The sequence below is a fragment of the Salmo salar genome, chromosome ssa12, assembly GCF_905237065.1.
Source record: "Salmo salar chromosome ssa12, Ssal_v3.1, whole genome shotgun sequence".
NCBI classification, from domain to species: domain Eukaryota; kingdom Metazoa; phylum Chordata; class Actinopteri; order Salmoniformes; family Salmonidae; genus Salmo; species Salmo salar.
Window position 1 is genome coordinate 37,375,385 of NC_059453.1, and position 17,374 is coordinate 37,392,758.

At 41.1% G+C, this 17,374-nt stretch overlaps 1 protein-coding gene across 4 annotated transcripts in view; it reads left to right on the forward strand.

Moving 5' to 3' along the window:
* Nucleotides 1–17,374, forward strand: part of map4k3a (mitogen-activated protein kinase kinase kinase kinase 3a) — a 99,168-nt gene that overhangs the window by 78,415 nt on the left and 3,379 nt on the right. For all 4 annotated transcript variants that reach the window (XM_045691311.1, XM_045691313.1, XM_045691312.1 and 1 more), the window contains 14 exons: nt 6,079–6,117; nt 7,784–7,843; nt 8,661–8,718; nt 9,104–9,341; nt 10,410–10,516; nt 11,323–11,364; nt 11,767–11,851; nt 12,332–12,411; nt 12,701–12,761; nt 13,383–13,500; nt 13,592–13,650; nt 13,971–14,074; nt 16,954–17,125; nt 17,295–17,363. In XM_045691311.1, the coding sequence (XP_045547267.1) occupies nt 6,079–6,117; nt 7,784–7,843; nt 8,661–8,718; nt 9,104–9,341; nt 10,410–10,516; nt 11,323–11,364; nt 11,767–11,851; nt 12,332–12,411; nt 12,701–12,761; nt 13,383–13,500; nt 13,592–13,650; nt 13,971–14,074; nt 16,954–17,125; nt 17,295–17,363 (1,292 nt within the window). The remainder of the gene's footprint in view (nt 1–6,078; nt 6,118–7,783; nt 7,844–8,660; nt 8,719–9,103; nt 9,342–10,409; nt 10,517–11,322; nt 11,365–11,766; nt 11,852–12,331; nt 12,412–12,700; nt 12,762–13,382; nt 13,501–13,591; nt 13,651–13,970; nt 14,075–16,953; nt 17,126–17,294; nt 17,364–17,374) is intronic.

The following is a 17,374-nucleotide window of genomic DNA, read 5'->3' on the forward strand; positions in this document are numbered from 1 at the left end:
GTTTATTTGAACAGTGAGAGACAGAATAACAACAAAAAAATCCAGAAAAACGCATGTCAAAAATATTTTAAAATGATTTGCATTTTAATGAGGGAAATAAGTATTTGACCCCTCTGCAAAACATGACTTAGTACTTGGTGGCAAAACCCTTGTTGGCAATCACAGAGGTCAGATGTTTCTTGTAGTTGGCCACCAGGTTTGCACACATCTCAGGAGGGATTTTGTCCCACTCCTCTTTGCAGATCTTCTCCAAGTCATTAAGGTTTTGAGGCTGACGTTTGGCAACTCGAACCTTCAGCTCCCTCCACAGATTTTCTATGGGATTAAGGTCTGGAGACTGGCTAGGCCACTCCAGGACCTTAATGTGCTTCTTCTTGAGCCACTCCTTTGTTGCCTTGGCCGTGTGTTTTGGGTCATTGTCATGCTGGAATACCCATCCACGACCCATTTTCAATGCCCTGGCTGAGGGAAGGAGGTTCTCACCCAAGATTTGACGGTACATGGCCCCGTCCATCATCCCTTTTATGCGGTGAAGTTGTCCTGTCCCCTTAGCAGAAAAACACCCCCAAAGCATAATGTTTCCACCTCCATGTTTGGACGGTGGAGATGGTGTTCTTGGGGTCATAGGCAGCATTCCTCCTCCGAACACAGCGAGTTGAGTTGATGCCAAAGAGCTCCATTTTGGTCTCATCTGACCACAACACTTTCACCAGTTGTCCTCTGAATCATTCAGATGTTCATTGGCAAACTTCAGACGGGCATGTATATGTATTCTTGAGCAGGGGGACCTTGCGGGCGCTGCAGGGTTTCAGTCCTTCACGGCGTTGTGTGTGACCAATTGTTTTCTTGGGACTATGGTCCCAGCTGCCTTGAGATCATTGACAAGATCCTCCCGTGTAGTTCTGGGCTGATTCCTCACCGTTCTCATGATCATTGCAACCCCACGAGGTGAGATCTTGCATGGAGCCCCAGGCCGAGGGAGATTGACAGTTATTTTGTGTTTCTTCTATTTGCGAATAATCGCACCAACTGTTGTCACCTTCTCACCAAGCTGCTTGGCGATGGTCTTGTAGCCCATTCCAGCCTTGTGTAGGTCTACAATCTTGTCCCTGACATCCTTGGAGAGCTCTTTGGTCTTGGCCATGGTGGAGAGTTTGGAATCTGATTGATTGATTGCTTCTGTGGACAGGTGTCTTTTTTTAGAGTTAACAAGCTGCGGTTAGGAGCACTCCCTTTAAGAGTGTGCTCCTAATCTCAGCTCGTTACCTGTGTAAAAGACACCTGGGAGCCAGAAATCTTTCTGATTGAGAGGGGGTCAAATACTTATTTCCCTCATTAAAATGCAAATCACTTTAACATTTTTGACATGTGTTTTTCTGGATATTTTTGTTCAAATAAACCTACCATTAAAATTATAGACTGATCCTTTCTTTATCAGTGGGCGAATGTACAAAATCAGCAGGGGATCAAATACTTTTTTCTCTCACTGTACTTATTTCCTTATCACTGTACTTACTACTATGCAGACCCTGGCAACATCTCTGATCCAGTGCCACTATGACTATGCTTGTATCTCATGGTCCAGTGGTATAAAAAAAAAAATCTGAAGGACAAACTTCAAATGGCCCAAAACCAACCGATGAGAATTATACTCAACTCAGCCCTAGAATGCACATTTGTCCTAATAATTTCGGGGAACTGAAGTGGCTTCCTGTTGACCGCCGGGTGGTGCAGATCAAAAAAATATTTTTAAAGTGACCTTGCCCCCAGTTACTTGTCTGGTTATTTTAATTTCATTAGACTCTCATAGCCATCACACCAGAGGCAGTGTTGCCAATATCAGACCGCTGCACTATAGGAGCATGGATGGAAAAAGCTATTTCCTTAACACTGGTGCAGGGGAATGGAATGGTTTACGAAACCATATAAAATACATCCCTACGCAAAGGAGTTTTAAGATAAACAAAACAGGCTCATCAGTTTTAACTCCGCTTTAAACCTTCACCCAAATGACAAAATAGCATATTGGTTTATGACAGCAATCCATGCTTTGGTTTAGTTCCCCTGGGACTGTTCCAAATGCATTTGTGGCACAAATCCCATTCAAGTCATAGGACCGATAATAGCATTTTTCGCGCATCATACTCAAAACATCTATAAGTGACTTTGTTAAGCTACACAATCAATTTTAGATACTTTCGGATGATTTGAACATGATGTACGAAAAATGCTAATATCGGTCGTGTGACTTGAATAGGATTTTTCCCACAAATTGTAAAACGTTAGCATGTGGAAACGGTGACAGGGAAACTAAACCATATCATGGATTGCTGTCATACCTTGTCCATAGACTGCTTACAGGGTAAGGAAACCAATGTGTTCTTTTGTTATTTGGGTGAACTGTGCCTTTAAGAAATGGTTTATGGGTAAAATGCTTTAAAGTGACACAGGCTAAAAGAAAGTATAATTGGATCAATGAAGGTTACTTAGTCATCTATTTTATTCCTTTTACTCTTTCCTCCATATTGATGAGATGTATTTTATATGTACACTACCATTCAAAAGCTTGGGGTCACTTGGAAATGTCCTTGTTTCTGAAAGAAAATACATTTCTTTGTCCATTAAAATAAAGTGTAGACATTGTTAATGTTGTAAATGACTATAGTAGCTGGAAAAGGCTGATTTTTAATGGAATATCTACAGTTGACGTCGGAAGTTTACGTACACTTAGCTTGGAGTCATTAAAACTCGTTTTTCTACCACTCCACACATTTCTTGTTAACAAACTATAGTTTTGGCAAGTCGGTTAGGACATCTACTTTGTGCATGACACAAGTCATTTTTCCAACAATTGTTTACAGACAGATTATTTGAATTATAATTCACTGTATCACAATTCCAGTGGGTCAGAAGTTTACATACACTAAGTTGACATTGCCTTTAAACAGCTTGGAAAATTCCAGAAAATAATGTCATGGCTTTAGAAGCTTCTGATAGGCTAATTGACATAATTTGAGTCAATTGGACGTGTACCTGTGGATGTATTTCAAGGCCTACCTTCAAACTCAGTTCCTCTTTGCTTGACATCATGGGAAAATCAAAAGAAATCAGCCAAGACCTCAGAAAAAGAATTCTAGACCTCCACAAGTCTGGTTCATCCTTGGGAGCAATTTCCAAACGCCTGAAGGTACCACGTTCATCTGTACAAACAATAGTACGCAAGTATAAACACCATGGGACCATGCAGCCGCCATACCGCTCAGGAAGGAGACGGGTTCTGTCTCCTAGAGATGAATGTATTTTGGTGCGAAAAGTGCAAATCGATCCCAGAACAACCGCAAAGGACCTTGTGAAGATGCTGGAGGAAACAGGTACAACAGTATCTATATCCACAGTAAAATGAGTCCTATATCGACATAACCTGAAAGGCTGCTCAGCAAGGAAGAAGCCACTGCTCCAAAACCGCCATAAAAAAGCCAGACTACGGTTTGCAACTGCACATGGGGGACAAAGATTGTACTTTTTGGAGAAATGTCCTCTGGTCTGTTGAAACAAAAATAGAACTGTTTGGCCATAATGACCATTGTTATGTTTGGAGGAAAAAGGGGGATGCTCGCAGGCCGAAGAACACCAACCCAACCGTAAAGCACGGGTGGCAGCATCATGTTGTGGGGGTGCTTTGCTGCAGGAGGGACTGGTGCACTTCACAAAATAGATGGCATCATGAGGTAGGAAAATGTTGTGGATATATTGAAGCAACATCTCAAGACATCAGTCAGGAAGTTAAAGCTTGGTCGCAAATGGGTCTTCCAAATGGACAATGGCCCCAAGCATACTTTCAACGTTGTGGCAAAATGGCTTAAGGACAACACAGTCAAGGTATTGGAGTGGCCATCACAAAGCCCTGACCTCAATCCTATAGAACATTTATGGGCAGAACTGAAACTGAACTGAAAGAACTGAAAAAGCGTGTGTCGTGCAAGGAGGCATACAAACCTGACTCAGTTACACCAGCTCTGTCAGGAGGAATGGGCCAAAATTCACCCAACTTATTGTGGCAAGCTTGTGGAAGGCTACCCGAAACGTTTGACCCAAGTTAAACAATTTAAAGGCAATGCTACCAAATACTATTTGAGTGTATGTAATCTTCTGACCCACTGGGAATGTGATGAAAGAAATCAAATCTGAAATAAATCATTTACTCTACTATTATTCTGACATTTCACATTCTTAAAATAAAGTGGTGATCCTAACTGACCTAAGACAGGGAATTTTTACTATGATTAAATGTCAGGAATTGTGAAAAACTGAGTATAAATGTATTTGGCTAATGTGTATGTAAACTTCCAACTTCAACTGTACATAGGTATACAGAGGCCCATTATCAGCAACCATCACTCCTGTGTTCCAATGGTACGTTGTGTTAGCTAATCCAAGTTTATCACTTTAAAAGGCTAATTGATCTTTAGAAAACCCTTTTGCAATTATGTTAGCACAGCTGAAAACTGTTGTTCTGATTAAAGAAGCAATTAAACTGACCTTCTTTAGACTAGTTGAGTATCTGGAGCATCAGCATTTGTGGGTTTGATTACAGGCTCAAAATGGCTAGAAATAAATAACTTTCTTCTGAAACTCGTCTTGTTCTGAGAAATGAAGGCTATTCCATGCGAGAAATTGCCAAGAAACTGAAGATCTCGTACAACGCTGTGTGCTACTCCCTTCACAGAACAGCGCAAACTGGCTCTAACCAGAATATAAAGAGGAGTGGGAGGCCCCGGTGCACAACTGAGCAAGAGGACAAGTGCATTAGAGTGTTTAGATTGAGAAACAGACGCCTCACAAGTCCTCAACTGGCAGCTTCATTAAATAGTACCCGCAAAACACCAGTCTCAACATCAACATTGAAGAGGCGACTCCGGGATGCTGGCCTTCTAGGCGGAGTTGCAAAGAAAAAGCCATATCTCAGACTGGCCAATAAAAATAAAAAATGAAGATGGGCAAAAGAACACAGACACTGGACAGAGGATCAATACCAGCATCCCGGAGTCGCCTCGTCACTGTTGTGTATATTTTGTTTTTAAAGTACTTTCAAGAGGACTACAATGAAAATACATTTTTAAACTCATCCTCAATGATTTTAATGCCATTGTACTGTATCCACGTGTGGTTGTATTGTGTTTAAATGGTCACCCCGCCCCCCAAAAATATATATTTTTAAATCATAGTAATTATGGTAATTTAGTGTAGCTGCAACCTGTGTAACTAGCACTTTCCAAATAAAGCAATGTAGCGTTCTTTCTTATACAATACTACTAATATGATGTAATTTCGATGCATACATTTTAGCAGACCCTTCCAAAGCAACGTACAGTTAACCTTTACCCAGTGTGGCCCGTGCAGGAATCAAACCCACAACTATTGTATTGCAAGCATCATGACATAATTAACTGAGCCATCGGAACCACCAATAGTAGATTGAGTAGCCTACTGCTGAGCATAGTGTGTTTGAGAGGTTGTTGTGCACTAGCAGGGAAGCCTGTCAGCTTTGATGTTTGTCTGTGTTTGTTTTTGAATGTTCAGCCAACATTCTTTCTACCTATCGAGAGGTTTCGCCGAGTGCTAATTCATAAAACATAAGTAGCCTTTTTTTTTTTGCTCTTCCACAATCACTTGGCAATTTGTTTGTTGGAGCTGCCCCCAGCGCAAGACCCCGGGTCGCACTAAATAATTTAAATCCAAGACATGGAGAGTCTAGATTGGAGAAACATGCGGCAAAGTTCTTTTACAAAAAGGAATATGGCTCCACTGATATTTTTAGACAAGAAAGTGGAGGTGGTTGTGTACTTTCACAGCATCTTCCGAAAAACGGACGGGAAATTGGCCTTTGAACAATCGACATCAATCTAGCGCCACTTCAAGTCAATAAAAGCCTTTTTGTAAAAGTGTTTTGGTAAATCGTCTCCCTCATCCTCAACCACCCCCTGCAAGTACCTCTTGTGTGCAAATGTAAACATGACAGTATCTATCTCCTTTTATCTGTTTTGTCTCTTATTATCTCCTGTCTTTATCTCGCAACAGGAGTCTTCTGAAATCGGTGGAGGAGGAGCTAATCCAGAGGTAGGCCCAGCTGTGCTTTCCTTCCTGTCCCCTTTTTTCTAGTTTTTACTCCTCTTTCTCTCTCTCTCTCCCTCACACTCTTTCTATCTATCTCTTCCTCTCTTTTCACTGAAACTCTATTTCTCTCTTTCTATTTTTTTCCAATCCTATCCTCTCTTCTCATTTCTATCTTTATATTGGGCAGGGCTCACTTGGAAAAATAAACGTGGCTTCCCTGTTAAATAAAGAATTTATAAAATAAAAATGATTATTATCTCTGTCATCTCTTTCTCAACTATTTTATTCTCATCCCTTTCCCCTCATCTTTTTCTCATCTTCAGCCTCTCTCTCCCTCTGCCTCTCCCTCGCATTCTCACTCTGCTTCCCTCTCCCCCTCTCTTTCTCCTTCCCTCACTTTTTCTCTCGCTCGCTCGCTCTCCCTCCGCCCACCCCTCTCTCTTGAGCCTCTTGCTCTTGCAATACTTGCAATACGGGGTGTCCGCTATTGTTTATAGTAGTCTTTGTCTCTCGGCAGCAAGGGTGGTGTGCCACTGGCATGCATTAATTCTCAGCGTTAGGGTAAAAAAAATACTCCTCATGCAGGAAAGATACCTGCACACTGATTTCCAATACACAAGTGACGAGCAGGTCAGCTAGCCTGGTCCCAGATCGGTTTGTGCTGTGTAGCCAACTCCTATGTTCGTTGTCTTGCCACACGTGATGTTTGGCAAGACAGCACAAATAGATAGCTAGACTCGGTTCAAAATAAGGCAATGACTGTTTCAGATGTCTTCTCTACTTTCATCTTTGTTGATGAAATGGCAGTTACGGAAGCAGGGCACTCTCAAATGTTGGCTGGTTCACTACTAAAGGCGTCAGCTGCTGGCGGCTATCCAAAGTCTGCTAGGCCGAACCGAATGAGTGTGCTCGCATACTCCCTTAAAAGATCTCTGCTTGAAAAACCTGAAAAAAGCGGCAATAGTACTTCTGTTCATTTTGAGATGCCATAGCCAGTATACACTTCCTCAAAATAGACAGAATGAATCAAAAATAATTCCAGAAATATCATTCATTTTGATGTTTTTGCCAAGTAGATCTTAGTCGTGCAATTTTACATCTAACTAAGATGTTTGGTGCAGTATTTCTGAACAACAACAAAAAATGCATGAAAACGAGTCGCTTCGTTGAATGACAACAAAGACTTTAATTGAGGAATCCCTACTGTTAAACAATCACTGATGGAAAAAAAACTGTGTGCCTGAAAAATCCCTCCCCGAAGTCAAAAAACGAACAAAAACCTCACAAAACGTCGTCATAATATATACCCAAATTCTTCTGATCGGTTTCGGTTGGGAAGCATGTAGACAGACACCTTAATGTAGACCTCACATTGAAATGGATAATGGTGCTTAGTATCAAATTTCACTGTTGAAATGTTTTGGACATGAGGTGCCTACTAACAATTTAGTAGGATTGTTGTTATGGGGTGGATCTTTCCTCGTCTCTCCAAAGCCCTTAGAAGGGAGCGCTCAGCTGATTCTGAGCCACGATTGAGAAATGCCTCTCTCTACGACTGTACCTGTTCAATACAACTACAAATAATTGTATTAATCCCAGAGGGGCAATTACAAAGGCATTAATAAAGTTGTATTGAATTGAAATGTACATCCCTCTTCTTCTCCCTTAGGGGACACGAGACTCATTTAGATGATGATGATGGTGGTGACCATGATGATGAAATGCAACAGTAAGTCCCACTGTCTTCAACCCCTTTCTCCTTTAAACTTAACAACTGGCCTCTTAACATTTCATCTGTAAGCTGTAGTTATGAATGTTTCGTTATGCAAATGATTGGAACTGGCTACTCTGCTAGGGGCCAGGTTCATGTCCATTAAGCGTTGCTTATTGGACAAGTCCAGATAGTCCCGTCTTTTATTTATTCTGTTTTCTTCCATTTGATGCTTAATAATGCTTAATAATGCCTAATAGTGCCTAATGAACGTGACCAAGGATGTACACTGAGTGTATGAAAACCTGCTCTCTCCATGACAGACTGAATCCAGGTGAAAGCTATGATCCCTTATTGATGTCACTTGTTAAATCCACTTCAATCGGTGTAGATGAAGGGGAGGAGACAGGTTAAAGAAGGATTTTTAAATCTTGAGACATTGTGTATGTGTGCCATTCAGAGGGTGAATGGGCAAGACAAAATATTGAAGTGCCTGTGAACGGGGTATGGTAGTAGGTGCCAGGCCCACCGGTTTGTGTCAAGAACTGCAACGCTCAACAGTTTCCCGTGTGTATCAAGAATGGTCCACCACCCAAAGGACATCCAGCCAACTTGACTCCTGTGGGATGCATTGGAGTCAACATGGGCCAGCATCCTTGTGGAATGCTTTCGACGCCTTGTAGAGTCCATGCCCTGACGAATTGAGGCTGTTCTGAGGGCAAAAAGAGAGGTGGTGCAACTCAATATTAGGAAGGTGTTCTTATACACTCTACACAAAGGTATAACTGTTAGTACAATAATTTGTTCTAATAGTTATGCCTTCTCTCTCTCTTAGTGCCAAGGGCTCCACATTACGGCCCAAAGAGCCTCCACCACCGCCTCCCAACGTCAAGGTATGTGTTCTTCAAGGGACTCATTGTCCATCGTATGAGACAGAGCATAGTGTTTCCTCACATATCAACCTGTAAGATGATCTCTTTTCTACAGTGTACACACAGGAATCATTTTTGTGGCACCACTTTAAATTGAACATAGCACAACACTTGTTCATATTTCCTATAGCCCTATTGTGTGCAGTAGAGCATAAAACTTTACATACAATGATGATGATTACATGTTGACGCGTGTGCTTTTATGCCGATCACGTAGCATTGTGGGTCACGTCAATTTCAACTTATAATATATATATTTTTTTACAAATGTCATTTGTTTAAATTCAATTGACTTCCTCCATTAAATGGGAATTTACCAGAACCGTGTTTTGGCTTTTGCTCTCAGCCCATCCCCATTCCACAGGATAGTGCCAACTCCCACGCTCACCGTGGCTCCCACGCTCACCATGGCTCCCCTGCTCACCATGGATCCCCCGGTCTCTACGGCTCCCCCGGTGATCATGACGACCACGGGGGGACCATAAAGCGGTGTCCAGCCGCAGAGAGCCCCGCCCGCTCTGCCACCCATGTTCCGCCCAGGCCGCCGCCCCCCAGACACACCCCACACAGGCAGCTTAGCTTAGGTAGGTAACGTAGTCTACAGGCATGCTCACAAACTGGGTGCATTCTGGGAGTGGTGGTATCCCCTATGTCAGAAATGCATTAATGCTGGTTTTCTTATATCCCCTGCACTTAATTGGAGAACCAAAGCTGTGGTCCCCTTGAATGAATGGGTTGGTGGGTGAATGAGTCAATTAATAAATGAATTAATCAGTCAGTCACTTCAATTCAACTCATCACAATACCAACCACAATACCCAACCCGGATCACTTAGACAATAAGTGTGATGATGCTGAGATAAAAGCTACCACTGTTTTCAGGGATCTCTCCTTCCAACCCTGCCAACATCTATCCACCCACTCTACTGAACTCAAGAAGCTCCACCCCACTTCCTCCCTGTCTTAGCCAGTCAGCTTTTCCAAAGTGGACTGTGTGTGTGTGTGTGTGTGTGTGTGTGTGTGTGTGTGTGTGTGTGTGTGTGTGTGTGTGTTTGTTGTGTGTGTGTGTGTGTGCCCCAGCTAGTATTTATAGCCCGTTTAATTAGGAGCAGTGGTGTGACTGGTGTTGTGAGAATGTCACATACCCACTCTGCCACATGAGTCACCTTCCAGTACACTCACACAAACTTCCCCAGTTTCCACATCCTGTCTGCTTCGAGTAGTCTGGTGGCAGGGGCCAACTTTCAAACAAAGCTCCCCGTCCCTCACATGCGCATCGCAATAGTTTTCCTCCCCTCATCAGCTTTCCTTCGTCTGCGCTTGATGTGAAAGAACTGGACTAGTACCTGGGCAATTCCATCCTATTGCATTCGCCTGTCCTGTTGTTTTCAGATATTTCAAGGAGAAGAGATGAGGACGCCACTTTAGACTATTAAGACAAAGTCTTAGTTTAGTCACCGTGGCGATCTTAGTCGTATCAGTGTCTTGTTTCAGCACAATTGTTGGAATTGCTCAGTTCCCACAGAGCCACATTTTCTCTTGCTTCCTTTTCACTCTCCACAGCACCATTCAGATTGTGGCTATCAGGGAATCGTTTAAATAAATCATGTAATATTTAAAAATGAATCCATAATTAATTTCCCTCCCAACAGGCAATGGGTTCAGCTCATCAGAAGTGAGCGGGGATGCTGGTGGTGCCGAGAAGCAGTCTACTATGCCACCTAGCGTCACCACGAGGAAGGACAGGAAAGAGATTCCGGTAACACCATAGTAATGTAGCCTTGGTCAGAAGCTGTGCGTAAAAATTGGTGGCAACACTTTCTGTGAATAACTTGTGTATAATGCACTTAAAGTGTATTTTGTCAAATCCATTGTGCATTATAAGACTTCCTGTAAGCATTGTGTTAAACATACAGGTAGTAAAGTGCATTATATTGATAAGTGGTCATGGCTGTCATTAATTCATTAATACCTATAGTGAGGTGTTCATTATATACATAATGCATTTTTGCATAATGTATTCATAATGAATTACACACAGTGCTGGTTCATAGAAAGTGTTATTTAGTTATTATGTGTTAGCTGAAAGTAAGTTATTTGGACAATAATTTATGTAAATGGTGATTAATTCATTAACATGTCCGAACAGCTTTGATAACAGGCTTACATTTTCATTACAACATATATAATTATGCGGTCTTGCATTATGACTAAACGTAAATATTCTCATTCTTCTTAGATGTGGATTTTTATTTGCACCCAGAGCTCTGAAAAAATAGCATTTATTCTATGTTTACCTCATTAGTTACTCATTAATAAGCAACGACTCATGAATTAAAGATCACTTACAGTGCATTCAAAGTGCTACCGTGTCATTCCCAAGTTATTACAGCACTGATAAAGACAGAATGATACCATTGTTAACGTATAGTTAAATAGAACTCTATAAGATCCACATATGATTTTTTATATTTAACAATATTACGGTATAATATACAGTATATTTGAACTATGATTGTTAATCATTCTACGCTGACCTTGGTATGATGATGTCATTTTCCTCAGAAACCAATCAGTAATGGCCTTCCCCCTACACCAAAAGTCCACGTAAGTCTTAACACCCCTTACCTGCTCTTACACACACGCATTATCAAGTAGAAAACCATAACTCTGCACTGTAGGAAAAAGCAAATGAGCACTAAGATACAGAAACAAAAGCACAAATGTGTTGATTACACATTCATTATCTAAATAATTTATGTGAATTGTAATTCATTCATTAGCAACCTAAAAGTAGTAGTGTTGAGTTTATAACACATTTGTAATTACCGCGACTCTCGCGCTAGAGATCCTGCCACAACTTTGTTTCAAAATAAGCGATTTATTATATTGTACTGAATTTCTAAAGGGCTTTTCCAGGTGCTCTACATTGTGATATGCTCTACATTGATCAACTATAACTTAACACCTACATTCCTCAACATTTTGTTTTCTATTTTCGCTGCACAGATGGGAGCCTGTTTCTCCAAAGTCTTCAATGGCTGCCCTCTAAAGATCCACTGTGCGGCGTCTTGGATCAACCCCGACACGAGAGGTGGGCCTTGTGCCAATACATTTCTGTCTAACTGCCATGGACCCTGATTCCATCAATTGCAGATAACAGGAAACTGTATTAATGCTGCGTTTTAAGGACAGATGTGGTTTCGTGTCAATGTTCAATGACCGCAAAGGGTATGCAGGGTGTGACAGACCGAGCGTGGTTAATATTTTGACTGAACCAGCTGTGCGATTTACCTTTATCTGCAATTGATTGAATTGAAGCATTAGATAACTTTATTTTTCAGTCTTGCGCTACCAGGCGCCCCCACCGTATTCTTGTTCAAGAAAGGCTTGGAGAAACCTAGAGCAGGAGTCGAAGCTAACTTGATTTTAGTTTTACCCCATTTCTTATTTGCAGTTTGCGTGTGCTACTATTAGTTTCCTTCTTAGGCAGTGTCCTAAGCAATGTGTGTATTATCCAAGTTTGCCAGTCTCTCTCTGCTGTAATACTTAATCGTTTCATTCTCTGTTTTAGACCAATACCTGCTATTCGGCGCCGAAGAGGGCATTTACACTCTAAATCTCAACGAACTGCATGACTCCTCCATGGAACAGGTCAGTGTCTCATTTCATTTGTATTATCTTTTTGTCAGTAAATTAAAATTGTTCTAACTGCTTCCAATGTTTTTACAGTGTAATGTGTAAAACATAATCAATGTATTTATGTGAAGGTGGAAAATATTCTCTTATCACATCATACTACAGATTATAGTTCAATTTGAATGCTTCTTTCTTTGTGACGCAAGTAAAGGATTTGAGGTTTTATCCACAACTGGTCAATAAGACACGGATTATGATTCATTGTACCACCTATTAAAAACTGAAATATGTTTTTATTCCCTAGCTCTTTCCCCGGAGGTGTACGTGGCTTTATGTCATGAGTAATAGTCTGCTCTCCATATCTGGTAAGGATTCATCATAGAAACCTGTATTGCCACACATTGCTACTATACCTCAACAAATAACTGTAGTGCACACTCAAAGTTTTACGTTGTTTTGTTTTATTTGTAGTTTATAGAATAGAATAGATTCTCCAGACACATCATATAAAATGTACCTTTGGCCACACACACATTTAAAAAAATATATATATTATATATATATATATATTTAACTAGGCAAGTCAGTTAAGAACAAATTCTTATTTACAATGACGGCCTACCAGGAAACAGTGGGTTAACTGCCTTGTTCAGGGGCAGAACGACAGATTTTTACCTTGTCAGCTCGGGGATTCGATCCAGCAACCTTTCGTTACTGGCCCAACACTCTAACCGCTAGGCTACCTGCCGCCCCAATGCCAGTGACAGACATTAAAAACATAAACCATAAGCAGCAATATGTCATCAAGAGCATTAGTCTTATTTTATCATTAAATATGCACTCGTAAATATAAATCGTAAATACTACTTGTCAATACTTGCTTCAGATATACAAGCAGTTAGACACTGCACTGTTTGCGTGAAAATCAAAGATATTATAATTGCCTTCAAAGCATTCAAAGGTGTGTTCGTTGTGTTTTTTGGCAGGAAAAGCTTCGCAGCTGTACTGTCACAATCTGGCGGGTCTGTACGAGCATGCTCGACAGATGCAGAAGCTGCCAATGGCCATCCCCACCCACCGGCTCCCAGACAAAATCATTCCAAGGTAAAAGGATGGCGATATCTCAGGGTGTAGGAGTTTTCTGTGGGAAGAGTCCCACTTTTCTGACTAAATGCCTTGTTATTGTGGTTTTTAGGAAATTTTCCATCTCCAATAAGATTCCTGACACCAAGGGATGTCAGAAGTGCTGTGTGGGTGAGTAGACATGGACATTCTCTTTTTCTCTCTCTCTCCCCCTCGGTTTTCCTCTCTTTCTACATCCAACCCCTTACTTTCCCACAAGTTACTACGTCATCTTGCTACAAGATTGAGAGTAGTTGCTACACTGTGTTTTTTAGATGCATCACTTCACTACATGTAATAATCACAATACTTTTCCATTCCCCTTATAACCCATTATGATGACATCCTCTTCATCTGAGTACCAATAGTACAAAGGTCTTTGAAATACATTATTGTGGTCACAGCTTAGTATAATTGACAACCCCAGCTGACTATCAACTATTCCCCCTTAGTGAGAAACCCTTACACGGGCCACAAATACTTGTGTGGGGCCTTCCAGTCCAGTGTGGTCATGTTGGAATGGGTGGAGCCCATGCAGAAGTTCATGCTTATCAAGGTAAGAATTTTTGCATCTGTGTGCATTTATTTAGCCATCTCTTTGTGTTTGCCAGGCTCACGGTTGACTCTCCAAACCTTTGAGGAGTGCTGACAGCCCATGTCATAGTTATGAGGTTTCAACCAAAAACAATAAAGCATTGACGGTAGCTATGCTAAGAGCCTCCGGGGAAGACAATCCACAACCGTCCGCTAACTGTCCTGTCAAATGGAGGTGTTTGAGATATGCTAAGAGACATCCCTTTACTTTGTAGCCTACATGCCCATGGAGGTGTTCGGGTTTGAGATAATCATGCCAACATAGACTAGGCTACCCTTACTGTGTAATCTACAAGCTAATGCTAACTCTAGCCATAATTTTAGATTAGCGTGCTAGAGTCTAGATCAGGGAGTTTTTAGGTCAGTCAGGATAGTAGAGTTGACAAGGTGCAATTTCGAAATTTGATTGTGCGTCAGCAGTTTTTCTCTTATGTCAGTCACTGTCAGCAAACACATTTTTCGATTGCTAAAGTTAGTTTAGCAGCCAGCTACTAAACTTGTTATCGTGATCGAAATACCGGTCGGGGGCCCCCATTGATTTTGTTAGTCTCACTTTATCATATTAAAAACTGCAAACATTTCTCTCCACCATATGGAAAAATGTGTAGAATTGCAGGAAATTAACTGTAAAACAACCAATTTTCTTCTCCACCCCATGACAAAATTAGTAGAATTGCAGGAAATGTGTTTTAAAATTGCTAAATCTTCTTTCCACTCCATTGCAAATGTATAGAATTGCAGCAAACTTGCATTAAAACTGCACCACGAAATTAACTCTAAAACGTAAAAAATATTTCTTGACAGAAGGGGGTCACTCAAATGTTTTGATGTCAATTAGCCTATCAGAAGCTTCTAAAGCCATGACATCATTTTCTGGAATTTTCCAAGCTGTTTAAAGGCGCAGTCAACTTAGTGTATGTAAACTTCTGACCCACTGGAATTGTGATACAATGAATTATAAGTGAAATAATCTGTCTGTAAACAATTGTTGGAAAGATTACTTGTGTCATGCACAAAGTAGATGTCCTAACCGACTTGCCAAAACTGTAGTTTGTTAACCTCTCTGGGGCACCTACGTAACAGCCAGTTGAATCCTGTGGCGCGATTTTCAAAACCTTTGAAATGCTATTACTTCAATTTCTCAAACATATGACTATTTTACAGCTATTTAAAGACAAGACTCTCGTTAATCTAACCACACTGTCCGATTTCAAAAAGGCTTTACAACGAAAGCAAAACATTAGATTATGTCAGCAGAGTACCAAGCCAGAAATAATCAGACACCCATTTTTCAAGCTAGCATATAATGTCACAAAAACCCAGAAGACAGCTAAATGCAGCACTAACCTTTGATGATCTTCATCAGATGACAACCCTAGGACATTATGTTTAACAATACGTGCATGTTTTGTTCAATCAAGTTCATATTTATATCAAAAACCAGCTTTTTACATTAGCATGTGACGTTCAGAACTAGCATACCCCACGCAAACTTCCGGCGAATTCACTAACAATTTACTAAATTACTCACGATAAACGTTCACAAAAAGCATAACAATTATTTTAAGAATTATAGATACAGAACTCCTCTATGCACTCGATATGTCCGATTTTAAAATAGCTTTTTGGTGAAAGCACATTTTGCAATATTCTAAGTACATAGCCCAGCCATCACGGGCTAGCTATTTAGACACCCGGCAAGTTTAGCACTCACCAATATCAGATTTACTATTATAAAAGTTTGATTACCTTTTGTTGTCTTTGTCAGAATGCACTCCCAGGACTGCTACTTCAATAACAAATGTTGGTTTGGTCCAAAATAATCCATCGTTATATCCGAATAGTGGCGTTTTGTTCGTGCGTCCCAGACACTATCCGAAATGGTAAATCAGGGTCGCGCGCATGGCGCAATTCGTGACAAAAAAAATCTAAATATTCCATTACCGTACTTCGAAGCATGTCAACCGCTGTTTAAAATCCATTTTTATGCCATTTTTCTCGTAAAAAAGCGATAATATTCCGACCAGGAATGTCCATTTAGCTAAACAGAGGAAAGAAAACAAAGCTTTCGGTCGACGCGGGCACGAGCCTGAGTCTCACAGTACTGTAACCAGCCACTACCCAAACGCGCTACTTTGTTTCAGCCAGAGCCTGCAAAGCCACGATTCAGCGTTTTGCCGCCTTCTGAGAACCTATGGCAGCCGTAGAAAGTGTCACGGGACAGCTAAGATCCTCACTCTTCAATAAACAGAGACAAGAAGAACGACACCTTGTCAGACAGGCCACTTCCTGCATGAAATCTTCTCAGGTTTTTGCCTGCCGTATGAGTTCTGTTATAATCACAGACACCATTCAAACAGTTTTAGAAACTTTAGGGTATTTTCTATCCAAAGCCAATAATTATATGCATATTCTAGTTACTGGGCAGGAGTAGTAACCAAATTAAATCGGGTACGTTTTTTATCCAGCCGTGTCAATACTGCCCCCTAGCCCTAACAGGTTAACAAGACATTTGTGGAGTGGTTGAAAAATGAGTTTTAATGACTCCAACCTAAGTGTTTGTAACCTTCTGACTTCAACTGTATATCGTACATGTTGTCAATAATACTTTGATTGTAAGCCAACCCCATCTGTTTTTACTTTGTGGTTGCGCGCGCATCGGTTTTGTTGGTAAACACCCCACCCATCTACATGCCTAATGCTAACTCTCCTCTACTCCCAAGAACATCAAATTTGAGATTAGCATGCTAACATGCTAGTCTAGACCAATGTATCATAATGATAATGCTAACCCTCTCTTTCTAACATTGACATAGCTAATGCTAACCCTCTCTTCCTAAGAACATTGACTTTCCTCTGCCCTGCCCGATGGAGGTGTTTGAGATGCTTGTGGTGCCTGAGCACCAGTACCCCCTCATCTGTATGGGCGTCAGCAAAGGCACGGAGCTCAACCAGGTAGTACGCTTTGAGACGCTGGACCCCAACACCGCTTGCCCCTGGCTCAAAGAGTCCGGTAAGGTCTCATTCAAAGACTGACCTTAACTCCTCATTGACATAGACTTGACACAACTCTAGAGAAAATATAGTCCTATTTGATTCCATTCATAATGGAAAATGTTTGACGCTAATAAAGCAACAGATTAAATGGTTAGTTGACGTTTTTATGTTTTATCTCCTCCTAGACACTCCACAGACCTGTGTTATCCATGTGACTCAACTGGAAAGAGACACCATTCTTGTCTGCCTGGATCGTGAGTCTAGC